The 14,509-nt window shown below is 43.1% G+C and overlaps 1 protein-coding gene across 2 annotated transcripts in view; it reads left to right on the forward strand.

Moving 5' to 3' along the window:
• The first annotated feature begins 6,656 nt into the window (after positions 1–6,656).
• LOC105282546 (homeobox protein SIX3) overlaps positions 6,657–14,509 on the forward strand; it is a 47,555-nt gene continuing 39,702 nt past the window's right edge. For both annotated transcript variants that reach the window (XM_011344577.3, XM_011344578.3), the window contains exon 1: positions 6,657–8,045. In XM_011344577.3, the coding sequence (XP_011342879.1) occupies positions 7,417–8,045 (629 nt within the window). In that variant the 5' untranslated portion in view covers positions 6,657–7,416. The remainder of the gene's footprint in view (positions 8,046–14,509) is intronic.

The raw sequence follows: 14,509 nt of genomic DNA on the forward strand, positions 1-14,509 counted from the left end.
CGCCTCCCCGTTCTCTCCGGCCAGATTTTTTCACCCCTCTCGTCGCTCGGGACCCCAACGATCTTCCATCCTCCTCCCGCGCTCGAACCTTAAATTTCATCCTCGGACTATCGAGTGGATCCTCTGTAAACAGGAGGGACTTTCCCGCCGGCGCCGCGGCGTGCCAAGAGATCGTGCGGCTTTCCGAAAATTGACTCCTCGACTGGCGAACTTTGCTGCCGGATCTACGGCGACTTCCCGTACCGTCGATCCAGCCGAGCGAACGTCGAAGTTCTGTTGGCAGATCGCTGCCGATAAAGAACAGCTTGCGCGAAGAACCGTCGAGAGAATAATAGAACTGTTCCGCAGTGTGGATGTCTTTACCAAGGGGTAACTAGTCGTAAATGCATCAAAATTTTCTAATCTCTAATTGGACAGGTGAGAGACTCGTGGCGTTTTGTAACGTATATTCATGACAACAGCTTATAAAGATAAAATACACCAAGAGAGTAGCTCACTCGAGTGCCACATTCAGCGCAGATCTGTTAAATTAACTAAGAAGCTTATGAGATTATGAGCTCCTTTAATTCAATCGTAATCTCACGGTTTAGTATTCGCGAGAAGACAACGTGCGACGTTACTAAATTAAACATGCAGCGCTACAATCAGCATCATCATGCTGGCGTGCCACGAAGAATCATACGAAAATGTATCATAAAGTGCACGAAATGTGCACTGCGTGGCGCAAAAAAGGACCTGTCGACTCGAATAAAGCGAAAAGAACACGACGGAACATGAAGAGCCTGTCTCTTGTCCGACTGCGAACCCAACTGCGGTTACACGAGCCCGTACAATGCGCGATAGGTCGCAACGAGGCTGCCGGACAAGGAACTCCCCATTAGACGCACGTTAAATAATAAAGCCGCCATATTAGGCGCGGACACCCCATAGTCCGCACCAGCAGAGGAGGATTATCCCACAACGATACGTCTCGTTCTTCCCCTTCCCGCCGACAACTCCCGCCGCAACGGGCGAACAACTCGGTGGCACGGGAATGAAAGGTTGCATGCACAGCGCGTACAATGGAGAGCTTACGTTCGATAAAATCAGTACGAATTACGCCCGTGGCCCAAGCCCGGCGATTTTTAATGCTGTAAGCCGTTTACCCGATCGGAGATCGATAAATAATTCCGCCACGCGCGACCCGCGCGTGTACCCCGCGCGATCGCAATGTCGACGGTATCAATTGGAAATCGACGACGTACATGGCGTTCGATGAAATCGGGGGACAAAGGAGTCGAGATACGTGGACGATTGCACGTCAAGTACCGGGAAGGATGTCTTGCGATAAAACTGGGTTAATATGACGAATCTACGAATCGACGGGACAAGAAAGCAGTGTTTATGTATGATTGTTCAACGTGTGACAAGCTGACGATGCGCAAATTATTGGGTTGGCCAAAAAGTAATTGCGTTTTTTTCCAATAGATGGACATACATGTCTTGAAATGTAACTAACTTCATTCTAAACCGCAAATTCATTATGTAGGTTAACAACTCACAGTTCAAGCTTGTTTTAGAAAAAGAAAGTACACGATTTCGTTAACGATTGTTTGTTTGCCGTCGATTTCAAAATGGAAAATCAAAAAGAACATTTTCCTCATATTTTGTTTTATTACTTCCGAAAAGGGAAAAACGCTGTGCAAGCTCATAAAAAGTTATGTCATGTATATGGCGAAGATGCTTTAAAACTGCGGCAGTGTCAAAATTGGTTTACTAAATTTCGATCTCGAGATTTTAATGTGAAAGATGCACCACGCTCAGGAAGGCCAATCGAAATTGATGATGACAAAATAAAGGCACTGATCGATTCCAATCGGCGTTTAACGACACGAGAGATTGCTGAGAATCTTAACATATCGAAATCGAGTGTTGAAAACCATTCAAAACGACTTGGATACATTAGTAAGCTCGATATTTGGGTATCACATGAGCTCAAAGAAATTCATCTCACTAAGCGTATTGACATCTGCGATTCTCTTTTGAAACGTGAGGAAAATGATCCATTTTTGAAACGTATGATAACAGGTGACGAAAAATGGATCGTCTACAACGTCAAACGAAAAAGATCGTGGAGCAAGCGTGATGAACCTGCTCAAAGCACTTGAAAAGCAGATATTCACCAAAGAAAGATTATGCTGTCAGTCTGGTGGGACTTTAAAGGTATTGTGTATTTTGAGCTGCTTGCAAGGAATCAAACCATTAATTCAGACGTATACTGTCGTCAACTGGATAAATTAAATGATGCCATCAAACAGAAACGTCGAGAATTGGTGAATCGCAAAGGTGTTGTGTTTCACCATGATAACGCTAGACCACGTACAAGTTTGGTAACTCGTCAAAAATTGTTGCAGCTTGGATGGGATGTGTTACCACATCCACCATATTCGCCAGACCTGGCACCATCAGATTACCATTTGTTTCGTTCGTTGCAAAACGCCTTGAATGGTAAAACCTTTACTGCTGATGAGGATATCAAATCGTTCTTGGAATTGTTTTTCGCTGAAAAAGATAAGAACTTTTTTGAGCGCGGAATCATGAAGTTGCCTGAAAAATGGCAAAAGATAATCAAACAAAATGGACAATATATTGTTTAATAAAGTTTTTGTTTCCCATGAAAAATTCGCCTTTTATTTATATAAAAAAAAACGCAATTACTTTTTGGCCAACCCAATAGTTTGCCTTGCCGATAAACTTACACGAGTATTGATAATATCATATTTGACGTACTTTGTGATGAAGAGATTCGACAAATCGTGTACTTTTGCGTCGAGCTTAATAAAATTCGCAAAGTTCCCGTTTGATTTATTTTCTGCTGATTTCTATGCATAAAGCACATAATATGCACCGCAATAAATAATCACGCTTTTTTCTGACGACGACATTGACGATTCGTAATTATCGCACGAGGCATTATGTAAAATCGCAATCTCAGTCGGCACGTGTGCAGATTGGTTGCATATTTAGAAACACTTAATTGCTTCCTCGTGGTGAACCGCAGCGTGCCTCGAATCCGCCACGAGAACACGTCAAGAACATGCGGGCATCGGAGCGAGTTGCGCGCATTCCATCATGCAGTCGATGCGACGTAATCGGCTGGGTGCGTGGTGCGGCGACGATGAGCGAAGCCACGTAGAACGCATACACACACGCGCGCACATGCACGTACACATTCACGCACACCGCAGCGAACACGGTTTGCACCTCTCGTCGGTTTCCTGACGACGATTAATCTACCCCGTGTAACGATTCCCTCTTGACAGTTCTCATCGCGGAAAGAAATAGCCGCCGCCAGATGAGGAATTCAATGGAGGCAACCTCGCCCGGTCTCGCCACAATACCCACCCACGATACACTCGCTCTCGCATCGCAGGACCGACAAATTGTTTCCGCTTAGAGCGGCGAACCAACTCGCGCCGCCGTGAAAATCGGTGACGGGCTAAGGAGAAACGGCCAGCAGATCGTGATGGAGAAGGAAGCGGAAAGAGAGCAGCGAGAAAGTAAAATGGCAGCCATGCGACGAGATCATTTGTCCTGGGAAGCGTCCGGGTCGGCAAACAAACGACGCCGCACGCGATAGATCGATCCGCGTAATCGAGGGTGGGATGATGGAGCGGTGTAATACCCGCGGCCTACCTGTCGTTATCGCGGCATTTATCTGTGAGCTATTCCGCGCCCGATATTCTATTATATCCCGCGCGACCGTAATCCATTACCGGCGCGTTCGTATCCCGTATAAGCGTATACGCGACCTTTGGTATCCGTTGTTCGCACGTTTATCGCTCGCACCAGAACCGAGCGCCGAGAGATCGTTAAAGACTCGACGATATGACATCATTAAAGCGCCGATGCGTCGCCCTCGTCGCCGCTGCGTCGTGCAGCTCGATCGCTAACGCGCGTTATGCACCGATTTCTGGTTCTCGAAATCCGACAGTTTCTATAAGATTTTCTGTTACTGCAGATTTCTGACATTTTTTCCGCATTTATCATCAATATACTTGTTATATTCTATATTGTATATTGATAATATTGTATAAAGATATTGCAAAACTCGATAATATATTATGTATGTATTAAAATAGAAATGTAAGAGAAGAAATATGTAGAAAAAGGTTCAAGTATCGATATCTTCGTGATAGTCTGCAGGTAGGATGAAATCATCAGTAAGCTGATAATTGCATCCCGTAATCGTCTGTCATTTCAAGCGAGACGATCGCTCATCATCGTAAATAGTACGTTCTTTGATATTTTTATATTTGTTGTACTTTTATATTAATGATACTTTTAAACTATATGTGAAGGAAACTCAATGTTGCGTTCATTTTTCAGGAAAACCTCGCGGATATTCTAACCGAACTGAAACGGCTATTTTAATTTAGGCTTGCACGTCATACATGATTTTCCATAGCGTTCCAATTTTCAACACCTCGAATATTGTCGATAAATCTGTACTAAAACGTGACACCATACTCGCGATATAGATCCATCAATATGCAGTTATATAACAGTGCAAATAAACTACACTCTCTAAATATACTCTAAATATAAGAGCGACACATGCAGCTTTCCCTCCAAAAAACATTCACACAACTGACAGATAAAATATGACTGATGCGTAACAGTTTCAATCGCATTTGTTCGCAAGAGATACTTGCTGAAATACAAAAAAATAGCGCATAACGGACGAATGGTAGCGGTACGATCATAAGTCACTGCAATCCTTTCCACATGTAACTATCAGGTATAGACAGGATATACCGGACGTGACGTAGACGGATGGATGGCGGATTGTGTCGCGGAAAAAAACACGAAACCCTGAGCTACGGGACCATACCGCAGGGATGATGGTGTCTTTCGAAAAACTCGAGGTAATCCCGTCCGCACTGTAATCCGATTTAACCCTGGCCAATCGCGGCTGCTGCCGTTACCGGTCGTGAAACGGAACGACCGCCGAGCAAACGTAAACGAGAGCAATCGGAAGGAATCATCCGCCACAGTGAAACCACGTTTACTTTTTCATTACTCGGATCGATCGAGAGATTTAACGGTCGCGCACCCATTACTGACAGCTATGTTAAACTTTGAACGATTATTACACGTCGACACATAAGTCCCACGTCAATGGCTACGTATATATTATACGTTGCTCGACGCTTAACTGATAATCCGTATAATAGTTAGGAGCATTGAATATGCCAATGTTATAAACTGAGAAGCGAGTTTAAATACAGAATTTTTAATGTATATGCAGTTTGCAAATACTATGTTATTTTCATATCAAGCGCACATAGATTATAGCTGGCAACTTTGTAACGTAAGTGAAATAATTATATATTTATAGTCTAAGATTTCAAGACTTTACAAATACATATCAGGCAGACTTTTTAACTACTTTTACATCATGGCAACTTCCTTATATTTGACGTTTCAATTCTTTTATGTACGCAAATTCGTACATATAACACATTTTCTTGAATTCGCATATGAATTCCAGGATTTAAATAAGATTTGCTACTACAGTGAGAGTACTAAAGTAGAATAAAATCAGAATATCCATTGCGCGAGACTAAAGCTTCTGCGGTGGCTGTGCGTTCGATAAAACGGAGACGCCTTCGGCGCCGTCGCGTGTCCTCAGTTCCTCAATACTTCACTTCTGTCGTCGCTCTGTCTAAGGTACAAGAGATATACTCGATTATAAATCTAAGGCTTCTCTATACACGGAAGCTGAATATTATACTTTGGCAACAATCGCGCGCGTCGTGCGTGCCTTGATCAGGTCACATTTCAATGGACTCGAACATTTTCTTTGATCAATATTGCAGAAATATCTAAAACTCTTTTCAGAATAATAGAGAGAAAGATAGAAAAATACTTAAGTGTCACACAAGTACATCATTTTTCGAAATTTTCTTACTTTAATAATTTCCTACAAGAAATAAATCATCGTCATCATCATCATCACTTAAAGTAACAAACCTAAAGAGAATAATCGCCAAAAGATCCTGTCTAAAATTGAACGATGAGCTAAAGGTACGGAGATACGTAAACGTCCTAGTCTGAGAACGGTGGCTGGCAACCTATCAATCTTATCCAGCTATCACCGAGTACCGAGTTCAACGTCGAAAACAGTTCGCCGCGAGATCACAGCAACAGAAGCAACAGCAGCAGTGGCGTCACGGCAGCAGGAACAGCAGCAGCTCGCGGGATCATGCTCGTTCACCCCTCCATGACAGGGCGGAAGGGGAGAATGGCTATATCAACGTCTCCGTCCCACATCTTGTCGGGTGCATCGATCGCTCTCTCTCTCCTCGTCTCGCACCCTTCTGACCGTCAGAGAGCGGGGCGTGAGAGAGGTGGCATCGACGGTGGTGGAGGAGCATTCATGGTGGGGTTCGCATGCCGGCCCGGATACGCATGTGGAAGGGATAATTAAACTGACACAAGCATAGCTCCCTACACTGCCTAACGGAAGGATGAAGAAAGGTTACCATGGCTACGTGGATGGGATCCGGCCAATCCCGGGGTACCTTGTAGGCGTGGCCTGCGCGTTGAGGGGACCCCTCTGATGTCTCCTATCTCCCGTCTCGTTTTCTCGCCCATACCTCTTCGTGAGACCTGGAGGTGATGGAGGTAGCGAGAGAGAGGTAGAGGCAGGTCTAGAGCAGCCGGCGGGACAACCCGGTCGCAACGGGCGCGTACAAACGTATCATGCTGGGTAGGGCCGGTGCCGAGATGCCGGCTTGTAAACGAAACCAGTTTGCTATCCGATACGATCCAGGCAACAGCGGCCTCGCGTGATATCCCCACGACGTGGAAGAGCGTCAGCGTGCCTGGCCTAGGGTGGGTGTTACCTGAAGTGACCTGGAGGACAATCGCGCGGACTCAACCGAGATAGCTGTTCTCGATCAACATTGGAGAACCTGCGACATGATCCTATGCCGATCCACAACGTTGCCACGAATCGTTCGGAAGTTATCATCGAGTTGATCAATGACGTATCGAGGAACGAGCATCCGCGGAAGCAGTCAGTTGTCTCGCGAGCGACTCTGTTTTACGAAAGACGAAAACTTCTCCTGTATTGTCTCTCTAGACGTCTCGGGATCCGCATCAATTTTTACTTGCGGATTGTAGGATTCTACAGTGCCAATAGTGACATAAATAATCTGTCAGTGATCGTTGCATTTGTTTGTGATGAGCAAACGTGTCGCGCGTGACCTCGACGAATCATGAAAAGGTCCAGGAGCAAGTATAAATCGAAGCCCCGTGCTTCCTGAGTCGCGACAAGTCCAGGTGACGGTGCCGAGACACCGAGACCCCAGACCACACCGCATCATCAGACTTGGTGAATCGCGAAGAGACCGCCGCTCCTCAGGGAAGATGTCCGCCGCTGGCACAACGCCGCCGAACGCGAACGGTCCGCTCGTACCTGCTCCGATATTTGCCCTGCCGACGTTGTCTTTTTCTGTCAACCAGGTGGCCGCGGTCTGCGAGACGCTGGAAGAGAGCGGTGACATTGAGAGATTGGCCAGGTTCTTATGGAGTCTCCCAGTTGCTCATCCCAACGTCCAAGAGCTAAACCAGAGCGAGGCCGTTCTGAGGGCGCGTGCCATCGTGGCGTTTCACTCGGGTCACTACCGGGAGCTCTACGCTATCTTGGAAAGACATAAATTCACCAAGGATTCCCACGGTAAGCTGCAAGCCATGTGGCTGGAGGCGCACTACCAGGAGGCTGAGAAACTTCGCGGTCGGCCACTAGGTCCCGTGGACAAGTATCGTGTCCGGAAGAAATTTCCATTACCGAGGACAATTTGGGACGGCGAGCAGAAAACGCATTGCTTCAAGGAAAGGACCAGATCGCTTCTGAGGGAATGGTATCTTCAGGATCCTTATCCGAATCCGGGCAAAAAGAGAGAGCTGGCCGCCGCGACGGGACTCACGCCGACGCAGGTCGGGAATTGGTTCAAGAACAGGAGGCAGAGGGATCGTGCTGCTGCAGCGAAAAACAGGTGTGTCGTTATTCTATTTTTTCTCATCCTGCTAATTCATCCTAGAAGTTGATTGAGGAGGCTGATGATCGCATCAATGAATCTTTCCCTCACGATCTAGTCAAACGCTCTTTTTACTGTCGAGTAGAAATGAGCAAAAATATAAATGTTATATATTCGATATGTGAATATCAAATGCTATATCTTATTTTTATTATTTTTTAATGTACTTTATATATTTTGCGTAACACAAAATATACGTGAAACTTATGTTCATTGTATTATATATTATGTTAATCATGAAAAACTGGAACACAAGGAAATTTCTGTCCCTCGGAAGGGAAGATATATTCTTCCGCGATTTACGGAACACGTGCCTAAACAATGAACCCATATGGAAGACATGTTTCGAGAGATGGTCCAGTGAAGGTTTACTAGATTATCTTTCCTATCCCACACCCTATTCAGAGCACATTATTTATTTTACAATGGCAATTATTGTACTGAAATTATGTTAAAGTTTAAACTATGAGAACAATTCATTCATTACGCGCGCAATGATTCTACTGATCAAAACAACATTCAGCACTTCTCATCTTGTGGAAACTCACGCGAGGAATCTGTCATGATAAATCGAAGAATTCAACAGACACGCGAGAATATCTTAAATATCATCCATGATTGTGGCCACGACATAGAAGGAAAGTTTTGTTCATTAAGTAGCGTTTAATGGAAGTTAATCGCGAAACGATTAGTGGTTTAGGTCCCTTTAGACAGATTGTTGTACTGTGTCCTCGGCAAACGAGCCTTTGTGCCTGCCCCAAGGTCCCCGTGTGGAGGGTCGCGTAATTTCATTTTGACGTCCGACGGAGGGTCGCTGCCGTCGGGCGAACGACGATTTTCGAATTACGTCTTTCAAATTGTGTTTTGACGTCGCGCTCTCCCTCTCTCTCCCTCTTTCTCTCTCCTTTCTCTCTCTACCCTTCCATCTGGCGATATATTCAAACGTCAAAGTTCCAGGATAGCTTTAAAATAGCATTTGAATCAGTCTCAGATCTTTGCTTCCTTCGTGCTTGTGCAGAAAATGAAAGGAATACACAGACAGTGCACAGAAATATTTGTTCCTTTTGAAAAATAGTGACGTATTTTAATTAACGATAAATAAATTCTCTTAAAACAAATTCCGTTGGGAGAAAGGAACTTTTTTATATGCTATTAATTAATTAATTAGTTAATGATCTAATAGCAAATCTGAGTCTAGATGGCGATGAATCAGATTAAATACGTATTTATCAATTATTAAAACATCGCTACAATATTTGTATTACCATCCGGATGTGACCCGGATTAGTTAATAACCTAATACTTTTACAATACTCCTATTTTTCACGAAATATCGTAGAATCAATTTTATAAAAAAGAAAAAAACAGTTTATCTACTGACTTAGTCATTGAGAGACAAAGAGAAAGAAAGAGAGTCACTAGTTAATATGTAGTAGTAATCGAAATGATGCGGTTCATTGATAAATTGGCAAATTCCTAACATCCCATGAAGGATGTGGCTGCAGATGCTTAAAGGTTCGAAGGATCGTGTAACAGAATGTCGTCGACACCATAAAAAAAGAAAAACGATACTTCTGAGTAACCACCGAATGCAAGGGCTGTGAAAGAGATAAATCCCTACCACCCTTGACTAGTCACGGCTGGTCGTTATTAGGGGATCTTCGGTGACGCACAGATCGCAGAAAAGCGGAAGTATCTCCGTCGGAGGTTAACACTTGTCGTCTCAATATTATCCGTCTAACAGCTCCGTCAAACGCAGGTAACGGTCCGGTAGACGCATTGTTCGCCTATCTATCGTCAGGTAAACAGTTACCGCGCTATTATTTGCCTGTAAGAGAAACCCGAGGCGGATTTTTCAGACGGACTATGCTTCCTTCCTCTCTCGTTAAGAAAACTCAAGTAGCCAACGTGCAAACCGGATGTTCCTCCCGCTGTGATTTATGGGTTCGAGGAAGAGCTTCAGTATTGGGCAGATTTTCAGTATTGAGAATGTTCGCAGCATTCCACATCTTAAATAAACAACCACTTGATTGTGTGTGTGTTGGAGAAATAGATATTAAAATACTTAAATCCATCTAGAAAGTTTGTGTGTGTCTGGAATATTTTAATACAATCAAAAGATTAAAATATATCTGAAAATATTAATGCTTAATGCCTTAATAATCCTGTGCGAATAGAATAAATTTGGAGACGGTACCACCTACAAATATGTAATCGATCAAAATATTTAAAAAATACTTAGAAGACATCTGTTAAATGTCCAGTGATTTATATAGTTCGAGTAAACCTTTAAAAATGAATCAAACACTTACAGCTCTCCTTAAATAATATATGCGTTAAAGATTAATCTACATGAATCTCGATCGCTAGGAAGGTGTTAAGGAACATGTTTCATGCGTCAAGTTGTGCATCGGGCCTTACATATCGATAACGGAACACAGTCCGGTAAGCGACACGCACATTCTAGCAGATCAAAATGCTAATTCATTCCGCATTGGAACGTTATTTCGGTCGTAAATCAGGATGAATGTCTCGATATAACCCGCGCACGATAAACTGACATTCTCTCGTGGAAAGTCTCGCCGACCTAGATCTGTCCTCGTGTGTGCGCGGACGTGTCGTATAATTATTGCGCTCTGAATGAAGTCATTAATAGTCATTACCTACATCTAACGCTGTAATTGATATATTGTTAACGATCAGCGATGACTCGATCATACTGCTCTAATTGATCTTGATGAGCTCGCGCAGTGGTTGAAAATTATGTATCTAGAAATAGCACCGTCCCGAAATCACATTTCGTATCAGGTTTTCATTGAAAAGGCAAGAAAATATTTATATAACTTTGTCGCATAATCATCAATATAGAATTTGTTGCGTCATTGACAGATCTCGTATCTCGTTATTGCTCTTTCAGCATCAGAAAATGTGCGTAACACAAGATTTATTAGAAACAGAACGTAAAAATGCATAATTCTTTCGAATTATACAATGTGATAAGATCAAATCAAAACTCTGTTAGAATTTTTTGTACCTAATGATAAATTGCTCTAAAAACTAGCTACCATATGCGCATGTGTTTCACGCACACACATAATCGAAAAGCAATATTGTTACGTAAATTTATGAACGTAATCAACAGAACATTTAAATATGCATCAAACAATTACGAGATGTAAAATTTTTTCGAAAGTTGTTTGTTATTGTAATTGAATTATCTGAGAAGAAAAAAAATTATTCGACAAGATCGAATAATTAGAAAATTGTTATTATCGGGACATGTTGAAGATTCTTTTTTCAAGGTAGCCAATTCTCTTGTGACACAAGTGTATTATCTGCTGTCGTTTATTTAAAAATCTGAAATGCGGTTTAGAAAATCGTTTATGTGTTGGCCACAATTCCACAGCTGTACCTCAACTGATGGTATCCAACAATGGCTGCGATGTACCTATCGTTACCCGACATAATGACATTCCGTGTCTGGCCCCAAGCCACATTTTCCTGCACGTAATCCTTCGAATCCCAGGACGAAGTCCTCGCTTGTGTATGTCCTATACGTCTGGATATACGTAGGAAGGTAGAAATTCTCCCGAGAACCCTGAGAGGTCCTTTCGGAAATATCGACTTTGGCGTATGAAATTTGACATTGCAATCCGTGTGTAATAAGCCATTGTCTTGCAATAGGGAATGGAGATTATCATTATTATAACAATTTTGTTCCAAATTTTGTATCATTTTTTATCCGTAGAAATCGGTACTAGCTATTGATCATAGATCGTTAACTATAAGTAATCCAGGTCGCGTTTATATTTATATAATATTTCTAAGCCAATTTCTAATGTTATTTTATTAATAATTATATACATTACATAATTGGGTTTTTCATACACATATGTGTGTATATGTGCAAAAAACAACTAGTTATGTGTAATATTTTTATGTTTATATTATGCAGAATTAATAACATGTTATTAACTATGACAATTTTTATTTCATATATAATTTTTAGGCAAATTTATATATATTATTAAATTATATATGCGGTATTATGTGTAAAGGACTTTTCTCTGTAATTTTTCTGCACATCCAATTTCTATTTATATTGAAATGGCTTTTTGTGCTTTTTGTTACGTGCTTCCAATATTTAATAACTCGGTCACCGAGTACAGGTAGCGTTTATTAGCCGCGACGTGGAAAAAAGCATACCATTAAAAAATTCATAAGAGATATTTTGCATCGTTGGTTTAACGCAGTTTGTAACAATCGTTGTTAGTTCCGAAACACTGAATAATGTAATCCACAAAAAAATAGCCGCTTTTTTTAGCATTTTTCCATCTATCAGCCGTACTTTCCACTCTTTTAGGCAATTCTCTTTTTATTCGCGAATTATGAATTCTGAACAACATCGACGAGAAAGGCACCCGCCGCGCATTGTAAAGAGCTTAATTCCCGATTGATCAAATCCGCCAACGATCAGACTGTAAAATCCCGGTAAATAAGTACATTCCATACTAAAAATTTCACGCCGATTTTCGCATACACTGTTACCATGTTCCAATTGAAAAAAAAGAGAGAGAAAATATCTCTGATCGGCGTTCTCTCTGCAACGATTTACGTCGGTATAATCGACAATTTGGGCACGCATCCGGGATTATTACCGTCCCAGGTTGTCGTTTGTGCCGCGTCTCAAGGAGCACGGAATGGAGATGCAAGGGTGTCCTCGACGCGCGTCCCAAATGTTTCATTTTCGTCACGTGTCGGCACCCACGAAGAATGTCGCAGCTTCCGTCAACGAAATTCCCTTCGTGGCGCATTTTCAGTTCTGACACACAAGGGTAATGCCGAGGCGAATATGCTACAACGTCTAGTTGTCGTCGTTGGCGACATCATCGTCGTCGTCGTCGTCGTCGTCGTCGCCGTCGCTCTAACTGGGGGTGGGTTAGATAGACACGTAGACAGGATACGGTGCCCGCCCCGAGGATCCTGGAAGGTCCTTTCAGAAACGTCGATCCGCATACTGCCAGCCTCGCGGTATATTTTCGCGGTCCAGCGAGCGAGTTATTCAATATGCTCAACCCCGAAAGCCCCGGAGCAATCTCCGTGCTCGCACGTATCTACTCGCGTGCCTGTGTGGATGCGAGGCCGCCGCCGTTATGTGCATGAAAGTATCCGTGTGTGCATGCGTGTGGGTGTACGTAAGAGCTATATATTATGGGGACGGGAATGGAACGGGTAGGTTGCCGCTGGTACTCCACCCGGTGCTGGTGGTAGCGTGGTGGTGGGTGCGTTCTCTTGCGTTTTGCGGTAGAATACGGATAGTGGAATTCTGCCGCAAGGTTAAAAACAATGCAAACGATGCATAATCAATTAATAAATCAACGTACATGTGAGAAATATCTACAGCTATCTAGGATGCATTTTAATCACAAATATTATTTCCACTTTTGTTTCAAATCTTTCTAGTAATGAGAGATTAATTTTATTTTAACATCTGTTCACTATTGTCGCGTTGCAAATCTCGTTATTTATCTCAGACATGATCATAGAACCATAGCTATTAATTATTCTAATACGCGAGAATCTATGCGAGAACTCCTAAACACGCTCAAATCGAGTGCACGCGAAAATCCACCCTCGAATACAGACGTTCGCACGTCCAAGGGAACTCGAAGCACGGCTCGTGCGAGAATCAAGCTTTCTCAGGGGCGTCTACGGTCAGGCGGGGGTTGCAGGGATATAACCACCTCAACAACCCTCCGCCATGCCGGCTTTTCGGGGGTGGCTTAGCTCGAGCGTGTTCCTCTTTCGGCGTTGCCTTCGCCTCTAAAGTTATCAGATTTTGATAAAGTCCCCGGTGTATTAGAGACCCGTGCTGTTTGCGTTTCCACGCAGATCCCGTCTGCATTGCCACCTCCGTTGCTACGCCTCCTGCTTCCTTCCATCAGGATTCGTGTGATGCCGGTTACTTCCTTCCTTTGTGCGAACGGCGAGACTCCGACTGTGCTCTTTTTCTTTTTCTTTACCCGAATGACTATGGGTAGTGAAAGGGATGCATCGCTCACGTTCTTTTGTTTAACGAGACCTATAGTTTGGTCGCGTCATTTGCTTCTATTTGTTATTTCGCAATGTGCTCTTTTTCAAGCACTATTTGCTTGTACGCGTACTTTTCTTGTAGACAGCAAAAGAAAAATAAGATATGCGGTTTTTTTGAGGGGGGAAGAAAATATCGTCGTATGCATTTACTTGTTTATTATTGCATGACCGCAAGCATTCATGTTTGGTTAAGCAACATCGCCTCAGGAAATTATTTCTCGTAGGCACCTGGAGGAAGTGCGAAGATCTTTGCATAAAACTTAAATCAAACGGTCAGAAAGGACAGTGGCAGGATTTATGGTCGCGTGAAGTCTCCGTGTGCGAGATGC

This window comes from Ooceraea biroi, chromosome 4 (assembly GCF_003672135.1).
Source record: "Ooceraea biroi isolate clonal line C1 chromosome 4, Obir_v5.4, whole genome shotgun sequence".
NCBI classification, from domain to species: Eukaryota; Metazoa; Arthropoda; class Insecta; order Hymenoptera; family Formicidae; genus Ooceraea; species Ooceraea biroi.